This window comes from Leptonychotes weddellii, chromosome 5 (assembly GCF_054177405.1).
Source record: "Leptonychotes weddellii isolate Sample4059 chromosome 5, ASM5417740v2, whole genome shotgun sequence".
NCBI classification, from domain to species: Eukaryota; Metazoa; Chordata; class Mammalia; order Carnivora; family Phocidae; genus Leptonychotes; species Leptonychotes weddellii.
Genome location: NC_138373.1, coordinates 72,700,903 through 72,717,322, shown reverse-complemented (window position 1 = coordinate 72,717,322; position 16,420 = coordinate 72,700,903). Strand labels below are relative to the sequence as shown.

The following is a 16,420-nucleotide window of genomic DNA, read 5'->3' as shown; positions in this document are numbered from 1 at the left end:
CCCCAGTAACCCCGGCGCGCCGGCGACCGAGAGTAACCTCGCGGTCGGGTGACGCCCCCACCCCCCCGCCCCGACTCTCGCCTGCTCCCGCCTCAGCCAATGGGAAGGCAGCGCACAAGCCGGCCGGACACTCGCCCTCACCGACTCCTCCCCCAAGCAGTTAGAACCGAGTTGTACAATCACCTCGCTGCCGGCTTTAGACTTTGCCAATCGCAACTCCAGTTCCCAATTCCAAGCCCCGCCCCCGGCCTGCCCCACGTTCATTCTCGGCGGGAGTCACCTTTGCTTTACAAACGTTCAGACCCGCCCTCTGCCTACCTTGCTGCACTAGGCCCCGCCCCCTGCTCGGACCGACCAATAGCCGGGGGAACCTGGAGCCACTGGGCGGGCCCGCAGCCAATGCGCACGCCGTGGGCGGGCTCCGGGCCGGAATTGGGGGTGAAGCTACAGCCTTGTGCCCACAATTCGGGGCGCGCGGAGCTGGGGGGGGTCCCTGGGGGACGCCCGGAGCAAAGATGGCGTCCGCAGCTGAGGGGGACGTGGGAACGGTGGCGGAGCTGGCGAGGGTGCTGCGGTGGGGGCTCGGGGAGCTGAGCCTTAACAAGTTGGCGACGTCCCTGGGCGCGTCGGAACAGGCGCTGCGGCTCATCATCTCCATCTTTATGGGTAAGGACCCTCCTGCCTCGCTCCGCCCCCTCGCGGAGTCCCCGGGGAATGGGGCCGTGACCCCCCCCCCTCACTTTCCGGAGCACCCAGGAAGGCTTTGTGGGGTGCGGATGTGAATCTTAAATCACGCCAACCAGCTATCGAGAGGAAGACAAGTCTTTCCTCGAGTCTGGGGGCGCCGTGCCCTCTGAACCTCTTTACCTTTCTCTTTGACCCCTGCTGTACCCTTCTGGTCCCTCATTTGGCGCCACCACTGTCTCATCATGCCCTGATCTGCCCTGTGTTGTGTCCCCACGACCTATCCTTATTTGTCTCTCTCTTGAGTTCTACTCTCTGTCCGTGTGTACTGCTGTCTGTTATTAATATCAACTCTCACACATGCGCGCTTCTTGTCGGTAGGCATAAGCCCCCTAACTTAGATACTAGCTTTGTGGGCCCGTAAGCCCGGTATTCTATACTTCCATATTCGGAGTCTTTTTCTGCATTGCCAGCTTATATTACACTTTCTTCTCTTTTCTGTCTTGTTTCTGATATTTTCTTCTTATACCATATTGCTTTTTTCCCCCCTCTTAACCGTACTCACCTGTCATTTATCCTGGGATACCATTTTAATACTGGGCTTGGGAAACAAGACTGACAACCCCCTTTAAAAACTATGCTTCTCCGGGGCGCCTGGGTGGCTCAGTCGTTAAGCGTCTGCCTTTGGCTCAGGTCATGATCCCAGGGTCCTGGGATCGAGCCCCACATCGGGCTCCCTGCTCAGAGGGAAGCCTGCTTCTCCTTCTCCCACTCCCCCTGCTGGTGTTCCCTCTCTCGCTGTGTCTCCCTCTGTCAAATAAAAAAAAAAAAAAAAAAAAACAACTATGCTACTCCAAGAGTTAATTACCCATATGGTTCAAAGGATGTGATGTGTCTGACTTTATGTCAAAACAGGCTGTATTATAACTGCTTTATAGGCTTTTTTCCTGCATCCTTCCTCCATGGTTTTTTAACACACGGAAGCAGCATGGCACAATGAGAAAAAAAAAAAAAAAGTGTGGACTTGGAAGGCCAGCAAGTCAGACCCAGCCCTGCTGCTGCTTGCAAACTGTGGGACAAGTCACCTAATCCCTCTGGGCCTCAGTTTGCTTATCTATCAAATGAGGACAGTAATGCCTACCTAATAGGACAGCTTGTAAAGTCCTGTAGGAATTCAGAGGTCAAGATTTGATGCATAAATATTTGAGTAGTTGGAAGGTTTTATGAAGGTTATGGGAGTTTAGGAGAGTAGGAGTGGGGAAGAATTAAGCAAACAGGACTGGGACAAGAGCAGATTAGAGATCAGAGTCATAAGAAATTTGGCATAAAAGTTGGGCAGATGTGGAATGCCTCAAATGCCAGAAAGAAGTTTGGAATGTATCCAGTAGTCAGTAGAGACGTTGACATATAATATCACCGAAGGGTGTTCGCTCATATAATATCACCAAAGGGTGTTAACTAGATCTAGATAATGTGAGAGGCATTAATTTATATTTAAATAATCCTAGCAGCTAATATAATTGTTACTTGCCTTTTACATATAAAACCAAGCTGATCTTCCTTTCTTCCAACTAAAGGTCACCTTCCGCTCCCTTGTAGAATTGTAACATTTTTGAGGTGAAGGGCACCTCAGTATCTCTCAGATCTAACCCAGATTTATCAAAACCCCCAATCTAGGGTTCTTCACGCCACAGCAGCTTTGAACGTCTAGTCCTTGAGCCTTGTTTCTCACCCAGTTATTTGTTGGGGTTGTAATTGGCAATTAAGAGTGTTTACATTCATTCGTTTGGAAGCTCACTGTTGATTTCTCAACTATAAATTGAGAACGTAACACAAGTAGCAACAAATTATTAGGGGCAAGCTGTTAAATGGAGCGAGGGCTGGAATTAGGACTTGGAATTTGTCCTTTTTGTGCTGACGTAATCAAATACTGCCTGTGCACTCCTGGTGAGCTACCGCTCTGCTATCATGGGGCATACAACTGACTGGGAAATCGTTTTCTCCATATCCTTCCCCTCTACTCTCCTCCCATTACCATCAGTCATCAAGTGATAAACACTTGGTGTAATACACCTACCGCACTCCTGAACCCCCTTGCCATTCTACCATTTCCCAGATCCCCCCCTTCCTATCTCCCATGTGTTGTTGCCTTCAGTAATTCAGTATTTCTCGTGTTTGGATCAGCTTGGGGCTTCACGTTGCCTCATATCAAGCATAGCTCTTCCTCGTGGATACATAGGATTGTGTTTTCTAGGTATGGATTAAATATATACATGCAAACATAAATTGATAAGCTTGACACGTGCATGGAAGAAAGAGTGCACTCTGGTTGTAAATGTTCTCCTTACAAAGGTATTACCATTTCTGTGTATTGTAACCTAGAGACCGGTAGCCTTTCAGCAACGGAGTTCCTGGTTCCAGAACCTGCCCTGTCTTGGGGAGTTGGGATACTGGAGGAAATCCTTTTTACATGTACCAAGAAGGCCTGTAGTCCAAAATGATTCTGACCCAGTTTCTACTAATTCACGATTAATCTGGGTTAAAGGCACTTTAATGCAGACACCCCAAGGGAAGAGTTAGATGTATCAGACATTCACGTTTTAAAGTGTGAATACCTTTTTTTTTTTTAAGAGAGTTTTTGGTTTTGTTTTTTAGAGAGGGAGAGTGATTGGGGTGGAGAGTGGGGCAGGGGCAGAGGGAGAGAGAATCTTAAGCAGGCTCCATGCTCTGCGCAGAGCAAGGCTTGATTTCACAACCCTGAGATCCTGATCTGAGCTAAAAATCAAGAGTCAGACACTTAATGGACTGAGCCACCCAGGCACCCCTAAAGTATGAATAACTTTTTTTAAAAATTTTTTATTGTTATGTTGATCACCATACATTACATCATTAGTTTTTGATGTAGTGTTCCATGATTCATTGTTTGTGCATAACACCCAGTGCTCCATGCAGAACGTGCCCTCTTTAATACCCATCACCAGGCTAACCCATCCTCCCACCCAAGTGTGAATAACTTTTAATTAGATCGTCTCATTGCCATTTTCTTAACATATTACTTTTCCTACTTGGGTTCTGTGTACTCATCTTGGGGTAGGCAGTAGATCATTAATGTGGTACCTTTCAAACTTTTGTGACTGGGACCCATGGTGAGAAATATGTTTTAATCATGACCCAGTACATATATATATGTATATATGTATTTGAAACAAAAGTTTCAGGGAACATTACTTATACTTATATAAGCTGTGTGTGTAGCTGGTTTCTATTTTGTTTTTTAGTATTGCTTATGACCCACTAAATTAGTTTCATGACCTATTGGGTTACAAGTAGTTTGAAAAACCCTGAGTTAGAGGCTGTAATTTTTAAATATTCAGTACTTCAGGGAAAGGATAAGCTTATGAGGACTGCTGCATTGGATTATTTTGAACAGCCAGAAAACTCCATTGAAGGGATATGTGTATGTTTGTCTTTTGTAAGATCACCGGGAATTTGGTAGAGGGTGAATTTTGCTATGGTGCTAGCAAATACTACCGAAAAATAACCTACCTTTCAACACCTGGGGCCTCATCACTCCTTAGGATACTTAATGATGTAGTTTTGGAATGTTGGTGAGGACCAGACCAGGGCCAACAGCCAAGAAAGAATTCTTGAGACATCTTTGTGCAAAAAGGTGATTTTATGAAAGCACGGGGACAGGACCCATGGGCAGAAAGAGCTGCTGCACCTGGGTTGTAAGGAGTGGCCGATTATATACTGGGGAATTGGGGGAGGTAAGGAAAATGGGAGGTGTCCAAAAGGACTTTGATATGCTAAAGAAGACCCTCAAGATACTGGAGGCCTTGCTATTATCAAGCTAAGGTTGTTTTTACCTCTAGCAAAGCATTAACATTAAGATAGTTGGAGGGGGGAGCTTGAGGGGTGTCAATTTTGTCCTCAGCTAGCCTTCTGCTCCCTCATCAATAACACGAATTGTTCCTAAATTCAAGAAAATGTACCTACTGGGGGGTGGGAGGGATAGGGTGGCTGGGTGATGGACACTGGGGAGGATATGTGCTATGGTGAGCGCTGTGACGAACCATGAGAGACTAAGGACTCTGAGAAACAAACTGAGGGTTTTGGAGGGGAGGGGCGTTGGGGGATGAGTGGGCCCGATGATGGGTATTAAGGAGGGCAAGTACTGAATGGAGCACTGGGTATTATACGCAAACAATGAATCATGGAACACTACATCAAAAACTAATGATGTAATGTATGGTGACTAACATAACATAACAAAACAAAACAAAACAAAAAAAAGCATCTACTGTGAGTTAAACCCTACGCTTGACCCTGCAAGGACAAGGGCACTGGTGCAGTGTGAGTAATCGAGCCAGGCACTCCAAAGTATTGCCTACGGTTAGGGTGTAGGGAATGGGCAGGAGATAAGTACTTTAATAATCACAATAAAAGGCAGAAATCTAAGTGCTCTAAGAGAATTACAAAGTTTTATGAGATTGAAAGATTGGACCTTTAATGAACTTTGAAAGCTGAATTAAGGTTCCAGCCGACTGAGATGGTAAGACCGAAGGGAATAGTGTGAGCAAAGGCATTGAAGTAGGAATGTGTGGTGACATGGTCAGGAAACAGGAAGTAGTCCACTTGGACTAAAACAGAACTTAAATAGAGAAGAGGTGGAAATCACACTGGAGGGGCGCCTGGGTGGCCCAGTCAGTTGAGCATCCAACTCTTGATTTTGGCTTGGGTAGTGATCTCGGGGTTCCGGGATGGAGCCCCAACTTGGGCTCTGTGCTGGGCATGGAGCCTGCTTGGGATTCCCCCTCCCTCTCCCTCGGCCTCTCCCCCGCTCAAAAAAAAAAAAAAAGACTGGAAAGGTAGGTCATAGAGCCTGGGAAGCCAAGGCAAAGGGTTCATACTTAATTAAGTAGGTGATGGGAAACCATCAGAGGTATTTGAAAGGGAAATAATGTGACCAGAGCTGTATTAGGAAGATAACACAGCATGGGGTGATTTGAAGGAGACAGAGACAAGAAGTAGAGAAACCAATGAGAAAGAATAATGGTCCAGATAGTATATTGACTTGGAGGCAAGGTGGTTGCACCAAGAGGGGAAAATAGGGATCTCGTGTGAGGTATTTTAGGAACACAGAATCTTTTGAAAGGTAGCTTCTCTATACACTTGCATCTACACAGCTGCTCATGCCAGAAGTCTTAAGAATCAGCCTTGCCACCTCCCTTTCAGTCTCTCCCCACATCCCAGTCCCCAAGTCCTATCAATACCACAGCCAAATTGTGTCTCCAGGACATCCCCTTTTCTCCATCACCACAGCTGCTGGCCATTTGTCACCAGAACCACACGAGTAGCCTCCCAACTGGTCTCTAATTCTGTTCTTGCCCCTCCCAAAGCAAAGTGGTCCGATCCTGTGCCTCTCCTGCTCAGAACCCTTCAAAGTCTTCCGTACATGGTTAGTAAGCCCCTGCCTGCTCTTCCAGCCTCATCTCAAGCAAGTTCACAACTTTTTAGCCACACGGCCTTCTTTCAGTTCCTCAGAGAAAGGCATTAAGCGCTTTCCTACCTCAGAGCCTTTGTACGTGCTAATGCAGCTGCCTAGAATGTTCTTCATTCATTATTCACCTGACAGACTGCTTTCATCTTTCGGGTCTCAGTTCAGATTGTCACTTCCTCTGATCTGAGAGATCTTTCCTGACTCTCATTTTATATGATGTCTCTGGTTGCACTTTCTCATACCGACTAAAATTTTCTCCCACTTGTATATTCCAATTGGTAATTCCGTATTTGTGGATGAGAGCAGAAACCATGTCAGTTTTGCCCACCACATTATTCCCAGAGTTGAACACCGTACCTGGCTTCTGGAAAAGGCCCAAGAAGTATTTGTTGACTAAGTGAGCATGTGAATGAATGACTTGGCAACTGATTAAATGGAGGATAAAGAAGCAGTTTAAAAAAAAACAAAAACAAAAACAACTCGGTCCTTCTGCCTGGGTAACTGGAAAGATAATGATATCTCACAAATGCAGAGAAGTCAAGAAGAGCGTCAGATACTGTGTCATGCCAGGTAATGGTCTTGTTTGGGATTTGCTCTAGATTCCCAGGGCACTGCCAGGTGTCTTAAGAATTGTGAAAACCCAAGCTTGAGGTCAGGAGAGAAGTTGGACTACAGATACGGGTTTAGGAGTCAGTGTTGGTATCATAATTGAATCAGGGAGGGCATGAAATGCCATGGAAAAGCTTATACAGAGAGAAGAGGACCCAATTCTTGTTGACGGAGTGTGTTAACATTTGCCACACCTGGTCGATAGTAACAATTGCTGACATTTATGAAAGATTTGGTGTGCATCAGACATTGTCCGAAGTGCTCAACAATATCCCACCTACACCTCCCAAGTTACCCATGAGATAATTAAAGTACTGTTATCCTCACCCTTGTGCAGATAGGAAACTGGGGTCTTCAAAGGTTAAGTAACTTGTCTAAGGTCAAACCTGTTTCTACCTAACTCTAAAGTCCCTGCTCTTTATCACAGTGGGATTGCGAAGAGAGTGTGGGGGTGGAAAAGATAAATGCCCTTGGTGTCCTCTTCTCTTCACTTATGTGGGTAAACCAAGATGAAGTCAGCATATGAAATACCTCTCAGCGTCCAAAGCTGGAGCTGGCCAAATGGACTAGATGGCCACCTGCTTAGTAGGAGTGTTCTCCTCTAGTGTTGGCGGTGACTGTGGCTTGGACGTTAGACTGATTAGAAATTGCACTTGGTTGGTGCCTGGGTGGCTCAGTCGGTTAAGCGGCTGATTCTTTATTTCATCTCAGGGTTGTGAAATTGAGCCCCATGTTGGGCTCCCCATTCACCAGGGAGTCTGCTTCAGGATTCTCTCTCTCTCCTTCTGCCCCTCCTCTCTCTCTCTCTCTCTCAAATAAATCTTAAAAAAAAAATTGCACTTGTGGGGGTAAGGATTCATTTCTCAGAAGTTCAGGTTAGCATCACTAAGGTTAACAACTTTTAAAATCAAAGTAGGTCCTGCAGTTCAGTTCCCTTTGGACCAAAGTCAGGTCTGGCCTTCAGAACTAAATTTGTTATTCAGTGCAAAAAGCTTTCTTCAGGTAGCACTGAAATTACGATATAAAGAGACCAAAGCCAAGCTAGATAGATATTAAACGGCATTAACTAAACAAATGCAACTTCTGACCATGATACAAAACAGGGTCCAGAAAGTCTACTACTAGAAAATAAGGGGTTGTCTTAGATAACTTTCAGGCCTTCTTCCAGTTCTAGAAGTCTAAGTAGATTCTACATTTTGAGACTTTATTCTAATCCATAGCCACAGATTTAACATAATCTAAATCTTTCTGTTTGAAGATTTTTTTTTTTTAAGAGAGGGAGGAGAGTGGGGCAGAGGGAGAGAGAATCCCGAGCAGGCTCCACGCCCAGTGCGGCATCTGAAATCAAGAGTCCGACGCTTGGGCGCCTGGGTGGCTCAGTTGGTTAAGCGACTGCCTTCGGCTCAGGTCATGATCCTGGAGTCCCGGGATCGAGTCCCGCATCGGGCTCCCTGCTCAGCAGGGAGCCTGCTTCTGCCTCTGACCCTCCCCGTCTCATGTGCTCTCTCTCTCTCATTCTCTCTGTCTCAAATAAATAAATAAAATCTTTAAAAAAAAAAAAAAAGAGTCCGACGCTTAACCGACTGAGCCACCCAGGCACCCCTGGCGATTTCTTTTAAATGAATTTTTTCATCTCCTTTTTATCTGCACTCCCGATATCTTACTTTGCACAAAACTTCATGTTTTGGTTTGGTTTTTTTGTTTGTTTGTTTTTTAAAGATTTTTTTATTCATTCATTTGAGAGAGAGAGAGACAGGGAGAGAGAGAGAGAACATGAGCAGGGGGGAGGGGCAGAGGGAGAGGGAGAAGCTGACTCCCTGCTGAGCAGAGAGCCCGGATGTGGGGCTGGATCCCAGAACCCTGGGATCATGACCTGAGCTGAAGGCAGGTGCTTAACCAACTGAGCCACGCAGGGGCCCCAAAACTTCATGTTTTGAATGCCAGTATAACTTTAATGTTATAGAAGCATTTATTTATAGGCATGTGGAAATTTGGGCCCATTAAATTATATGCACAAGCTAATGCAGCACAACTAATTACATACCCACTGACATTAAATCTGTATGGGCAGCCATCAGAACTCACTGGATGTGTTTGGTGCAGCAGCCTTTCAAAAACGGGATTGGTCTTCAAAAAGGAAATGGTATTTTAGATGGACCTTAAAGGTTATAGAAGATTTTAGTAAGGTAGAGATAAGAGAGGAATCTTTCCAGCTACAGAGAGTAATGAACATATATGTGGAGATCAGGAAAAGCGAGAAGAAGCTGAGGAACAGCAAGTGGTCCAGTTTGATTAGAACAATAGAGGATCCAGAAAGGAGTAATAGAGAAAAACCTGTCAGACCTTTCAGGTAGGTGGGGGTGAAATGACGGAGTAAGATAATAGGATGTGCATTGTCTTCAGACACCTGCTGGTCCAGGTACAAATTGTGTTTGGATTAAATATGTACTAGTTGCATCACCATTGACTAATTATTAAACTTCAACCATCCATTTCCTCGTGTTCCCAAAGGGCAGTTTTGCTAAAGGATTGAAGTTAAGCGTTAAGCAGTTTATCTGATAGTTATTTAAATTGGATTTAATTCATAACAAGCAGCAATATTTGGAAACAGTGCAAAATTTACACGAATTTTTAAAAATAATGTAGTCGTCAAAGAAATGCCTTACTTCTAGAGAACCACTCTGACATACCTGTGGTTTGGATGTGTTTGTTCTCCTCTGCTCTGGAAAAGTTGGGGGAGCAAACTGGGAAGCTCAATAGGAGCCTGTGAGGACTGAATGAGATAAAATGTGTAAACATTTGACCAATCCTACCCAAAGTAGTTTTGTCTTGTTTTTTAAGATTTTTATTTATTTATTTGACAGAGAGAGAGAGCGTACACAAGCAGAGGGAGAGGGAGAAGCAGGCTCCACACCAAGTGTGGAGCCCCACGAGGGACTTGATCCCAGGATTCCGGGATCGTGACCTGAGCCAAAGGCAGATGTTTAACGGACTGAGCCACCCAGGCGCCCCCTAAAGGAGTTTTAAATAATTGTTGCCTTCCTTCCCTCAAGAAATATTCCTCTCCTCCCTTTCCAACTGTGGTCTTGGGACCAGCAGCATGGGCACCTCGTAGCATGTCCTGGCTTGCGTCCTAGGAACTTGTTAGAAATGCCATTTGCTAACATCACTTGTTGTTCTTCAAATATTATTATTCTTACTCTTACTATTAATATTATTATAACAATGATATCATTGTCATCTCTGCTGTCTAACTCATATCCTTACCTGCACCGTCTGTTTCACACTTTTGATGAGAAGGTTAAATATGGAGGAATTTTTTCCATAAGGTGGTTGGACTCCTAGTTCCATTTTTCCGTTTCTGTCTTGTGTCAGCCACCTGGAGCACTCCAGCCTTCTCTTCATCGATTGACTCACATTTCTGAATACAGTTAATAAACTGTGACTTGTAGCTTTAACAAAAATGAGGTGTCCTAGTTGCAGCTGCCAGGGAAAGCTGTTCTAAGCAAACTGCCCTTCTCAAGCATAGAGTTTTTAAGGTGGGGGGGTGGTGTGTGTGTGTTGACATTTTTTCAGCAATTGCTGAAGTCCAGGGCCAGGAAATTTAGGACCTGCCTGGAGTTCTCGTGGTGAAGCAGCTGTGGTTCCCTAGAGACCTTCAAAGCCTGTCCATGATTCATGCAGCCCAAAAGATGTTGTATGCATCTTTATTTCTCCCAGTTTTCAAAATGAGAAAGGGAGGTAGCAAGTAAGACACTAAAAATAAGGATAAGTAATTTCTGGATAAGAATTGCCTTTGGGCTTAAAATGGACTGGTTTTTAAATCCAAGTTCCTCTCTATTCAAGCACTGGCTTTGAAGAAAAAGTGAGATTCATTAAATTCCGGACACCTTGAATGAAGTATTCTATCTACGCACCATATGTACCAAAGTTGTTAGTGATAGAAGCTTCTGGTAGAAGTGCCATTGCTTTCTAACTATAAGGACACTGGTCAGAAAGCAGGTAGAAGATCAGGCCAAAAATGATCAGACCCACGTTTTGTTCTTGGCTCACATGAAGTCATCAAGTTGACTATTTAAATGCCCCACTCTGGCGCCTGGGTGGCTCAGTTGGTTAAGCGACTGCCTTCGGCTCAGGTCATGATCCTGGAGTCCCAGGATCGAGTCCCGCATCGGGCTCCCTGCTCGGCGGGGAGTCTGCTTCTCCCTCTCCCACTCCCCGTTTGTGTTCCCTCTCTCGCTGTGTCTTTCTCTGTCAAATAAATAAATAAAATCTTTAAAAAATAAAAATAAAAAAAATAAATAAATGCCCCACTCTAAGCATAGGCTAAGTTTAAATCAAAAATAAAAATAAAAAGCTTTTGTCAATTAAAGATGTACCAAGTATTCATGTTGCTATGGCATTTTCATAAGAAAAGCCTACGTGGTCATTCCGCTACATAAAATTATAGGGGCGCCTGGGTGGCTCACTCGTTAAGCGTCTGCCTTCGGCTCAGGTCATGATTCCAGGGTCCCTCTCCCACTCCCCCTGCTTGTGTTCCCTCTCTCACTGTCTCACTGTCAAATAAATAAAATCTTTAAAAAAATAAAAATAAAATTATAAATGGTGAGATAGTAATTTTGCAGGCAGTTCACTATAAAAGAAAAATAACGGATTCATGTGCACATGTCGTGTGCAGATCTGAAGAGGATATGAGGTCCCAGGAGGTTAAAGTTCTGATCACTGGATTTGTGTATGCTGTAATGAGAAGTGACATCCACGTAGACATGGTAAATGCCTTCTAGCTTATGAAGTTTCCAATTTCTGCTATGATAGCAATTCTAAACTCAGAGGGACTTGGACACCACTCTGGATCACTGTCCATAAATACAAAGCTTCTGTTTGTAAGCCAACAGGCAGGCCAGCTAGAGTGGTGCCCCGTAAGTCTCCTATGGCATATACCTCTGTCAAAAGGGGGAAAGATTGATTATAGTTCGAGTACAAATATACTGGGGCCCTGACAAAAAACGTTGAACCGTAAGTGCTTCTAGAAATCCTCATTCTCTAGCCAAAGGATAATCTGACTCCACTTTTTAATTCTTCATCAGTTCTTCTGAAAGAGTAGTAAACAGGGGCGCCTGGCTGGATTGCTCAGTAGAGTATCCAGTTCTTGATCTCGGGGTTGTGAGTTCAAACCCCGTGTTGGGTGTAGAGATTATTTTTAAATAATAATTTTTTAAAAATGAAAGAGTAAACAAAAGCAAAACTAGGAACTAGATGGCATGCATTTATATTATTTATACTAATAACCTAACATAATTATGGGGACCCAGGTCATCATATCACCAAAAGCTCCCAGTTTTTTCAAGTCTTAACCCTCTTGTTCGATAAAGTATTTTTTATTCTAAAATATATAATTTTTAGGGGCACCTGGGTGGCTTAGTGGGTTAAGCATCTGACTCTTGATCTCAGCTCAGGTCTTGATCTCAGGGTTTTAAGTTCAGGCCCCGCACTGGGCTCCATGCTGGGTGTGGAGCCTACTTAAAAAAAATAAAAAATAAAATATACAATTTTAAAATGTTTTTAAATTCTTCCCAGATATTCAAGTGATACTGAGATGCTGATATAGAAAGAAGTAGATCATTTCCAACTTTTGTACATCAAAGGATACTACCAAGAAAATGAAAAGATAACCCACCAAATAAAAAAATACTTGTAAACCATGTATCTGATGAGGATCTAGTATCCAGAATATATCAAGAACTCTTATAACTCAATAATAAAAAGTAAAATAACTCAATTAAAAAAGGGGCAAAGGATATGAATAGACATTTGTCTAAGCAAGACATACAGATGGCCAATAAGCACACAGAAAAATGCTTAACTCATTAGTCATTAAGGAAATGCAAATTAAAATCACAGTGACATACCACTTCACACCCGCTGGTATGGCTATAATTAAAAAAAAAATGGAATAAGCAAGTGTTGGTGAGGCTGTGGAGAAGTCGGAACCCTCGTGCATTGCTCATGGGAATGGAAAACACTGCAGCCGCCGTGGAAACAATTGAGCAGTTTCTCAAAGTTAAACAGTATGACCTAGCAATGCCACCCCTAGTCATGTACTCAGGAGAATTGAAAGCATACGTTCACACAAATGTTCATAGCATTATTAAAAAGGCCAAAAAGTGGAAACAACTGTTCTGTCCTCCAACGGATGAATGAATCACCAAAATGTTATATTCATACGGTGGAATATTCCACAGCCAAAGGGATGAGGTGCTGCCACCTGCTATGGCGTGGATGAACCTTGAAAATACTACACTGATGTTTTTTGTTCTGTTAATAGTATGCTAAGAAATGGGCACATTTGGTATGATTCCATTTATATGCAACGCCCAGAATAAGCAAATTCTTTTTTTTTTTTAAGATTTTATTTATTTGTCAGAGAGATTGAGAGAGAGACAGAAAGAGCACAAGCAGGGGGAGCGTCAGGCAGAGGCAGAGGGAGAAGCAGGCTCCCCGCCGAGCAGGGGAGCCCGATGCGGGGCTCGATCCCAGGACCCTGGGATCACGACCTGAGCTGAAGGCAGATGCTTAATGACTGAGCCATCCAGGCGCCCCCAGAATATGCAAATTCTTAAAGACAGAAGGTAGATTGGTGGTTGCCAGGGGATGAGAGGAGGGTTGAATTGGGAGGGACTGCTAGGAGGGGTGGGGTTTCTTGTCCGGGTAATGGAAATGTTCTGGCATTAGGCGCTGGAGATGCTTGCACAACATTGTGAATAGACCAAAATTCACTGAATTCTACACTTAAAAAAAGACTAAAGAGGGACTGTGTATGATCTCAGGTAGAGAGCGAACCCAACAATTACACCTATTCAGATTCATGAGGACAATTACAGGGTGTAATGCGGTTACCTTTCCTCCTGTTAGAATCTCGGTCTAAGAAAGCGTTTATTGTTTCATTTGCTGAAATGCCTGCTGAGAAAAGTCTCACCTACCTTGTTTGTATTTACAAAGATTAGATTTGGCAACTCTAAACACAAGAGAGAAATTCTCATGACAAGTATTTGGGAGCGTTGGAGAAAGAGCAGCTAATTAGCGCTTGGCAGTGGGACAGGGCAACCCTTGGGCAGCCATAGGCCAGATCAGATCACAACAGGAGCAAAGGGCCATTTCTCCACTGAAGACCAGTGCCATAAATTAAAAGGGGGGAAAAACCCAGGTTACTACACACTAGATAGACATTTTTGAGAGAGAACCTATATCATGTAAAATACAGAAAGCATTAAAAATGGATGATAAAGGGCGCCCGGGTGGCTCAGTCATTAAGCGTCTGCCTTCGGCCCAGGTCATGATCTCAGGGTCCTGGGATGGAGCCCCACATTGGGCTCCCGGCTCTGCAGGGAGTCTGCTTCTCCCTCTCCCTCTGCCCCTCCCCCCAATCGTGCTCTTTCTCTCACTCTCTCCCTCGCTCTCTCCATCTCAAATAACTAAAATCTTATTTTTTTTTTTAAAATTTTATTTATTTATTTGAGACAGAGAGAATGAGAGAGAGAGAGCACATGAGAGGGGTGAGGGTCAGAGGGAGAAGCAGGCTCCCTGCTGAGCAGGGAGCCCGATGCGGGACTCGATCCCGGGACTCCAGGATCATGACCTGAGCCGAAAGCAGTCGCTTAACCAACTGAGCCACCCAGGCGCCCACTAAAATCTTTTTTAAAAAATGGGGGATAAGATACTTCAGGTCTGTATAGGGGAAGGAAGAGGAGAAAACAGTAACAGGACAGGAAAGGAAGAGAAGGGGCAGACCCATCAGAGAGCAGGAAAGGGGGGGTGCGCTGTGGAGGCCCTGGCCAGCCCACTGCTTCTCACTGTGCCTGTAAAGGGCCTGTTTTCCCAGGTGATAAACATCTATGCTGGACGATTTCTACAATCCTCTCTTCTCCTGGACTTAAATAGATGCCCCTGCTGTCTGAAATACACTGCTTTAGCATATGAACTACAGGGCACTTCATGTCCCCCTCCCACCGCAGGGTCAGCCCCTCCCCGCCCCTACCAACTCTGGCTGTATTCCCTTGCCTCCTGTAGTCTCTTGTACACCACCTTTCAGCCACGGTATGTCGGACTGTTAATGAACGAGGAGGAGGGGTTGTAGCACTCACTCCACACGCTCACCTAGGGGTGACAGTGTATCTCCAGGTCCACACTGACAGGCTCAGTGCCCCTTCTCTTCAAAATTGGCTTCCCCCATACCATCCTTGCATCCCACGTCCCTGCTGGCTCTCCCTGCCTACCAGTCACAGTCCTGTCAGAGCCTTCTCAGCCTCACCCCTCCTCAGGCCTGTGTAGCCACTGACAGCCAGGGTCCCACTGCTGCCAAACGCCTCACCCCCACTGGAACTTACTGGGGAATATGCCTGTCACTTGGAAGACCTTGGATGAAGCCCTGTACCCATGGGATTCTGGGAGTAGAGGAATTTTCTGACCTATGCCTGGTTTTGTTGTGGCGGTTGTTTTTTGTTTGTGTTTTTGTTTTTTAATCCAAGATCCAAATCTTGGATTTGGGACCTGAAGCTTATATAATCTTGGGGACCTTTTTTCAGAAAAAGGATACAAAAATGGCTTATAAGTTTCATAAATACATATGACCATGGGAACAGGTTGTTAGCTCCCACCTCTACCACTGCTCCACCCCCTGCCCCCAGGGCCTTAAAAGGGGCCTCTGCAAAGGAAGGGCCTTGAAACTGAAGCTTTATTAGCTTCATGGCCAGTGGGCTGCTTCCTGGGAGTATAAGGTGCAATTCACAGACCTTTAGTTTTGAAACTTGCTATAGGTTTAATTTACTTTTTTTTTAAGATTTTATTTATTTATTTGACAGAGACAATAGCAAAAGAGGGAACACAAGCAGGGGGAGTGGGAGAGGGAGAAGCAGGCTTCCCGCTGAACAGGGAGCCTGATGCAGGGCTTGATCCCAGGACCCTGGAATCATGACCTGAGCCGAAGGCAGACGCTTAACAACTGAGCCACCCAGGCGCCCCAGTTTAATTTAGTTTAATCATAATGAGGTAGGCAGTGGCCAAACCAGTTAAAAGAAGACTCAGAGTTTAAGTTAGGCATAGATATGCTTATATAAAAATATTTGCTCATATGTAAGTATTTTTTTTTTTTACAAGTAGAGCATTTTTTTTTAAGATTTTATTTATTTGACAGAGAGAGGGAACACAAGCAGGGGAAGTGGGAGAGGGAGAAGCAGGCCTCCCGCCGAGCAGGGAGCCCGATGTGGGGCTCGATCCCAGGACCCCAAGATCATGACCTGAGCCGAAGGCAGAGGCTTAACAACTGAGCCACCCAGGCACCCCTCATATGTAAATATTTTTAAAATAGCCTCAAGGACGTCCATGTATGACACTTTTACAGATATTTTCGCTTTTAATCTGTAGAACAGCCTGCAGATATGGCTGGCACTTTCCCTATTTCACAGATGAAGACATTGAGATACAAAGGATCTATTCGCCCCAGCTGCAGAACTGAATTTCTGAACTAAATGACTCTTGATTCCTGAGTCCAGGGATATTCTAGTTGGTCAGATAATCAGGCAGGAAGTTGCCACCATGTGGTTTAGTAATTTACAAAGAATTAAAATG

At 44.6% G+C, this 16,420-nt stretch overlaps 1 protein-coding gene across 1 annotated transcript in view; it reads left to right on the top strand.

Moving 5' to 3' along the window:
• The first annotated feature begins 429 nt into the window (after positions 1–429).
• LPCAT3 (lysophosphatidylcholine acyltransferase 3) overlaps positions 430–16,420 on the top strand; it is a 38,883-nt gene continuing 22,892 nt past the window's right edge. The window contains exon 1 of the mRNA XM_006737867.3: positions 430–666. Coding sequence (XP_006737930.2) covers positions 516–666 — 151 coding nt within the window. The 5' untranslated portion in view covers positions 430–515. The remainder of the gene's footprint in view (positions 667–16,420) is intronic.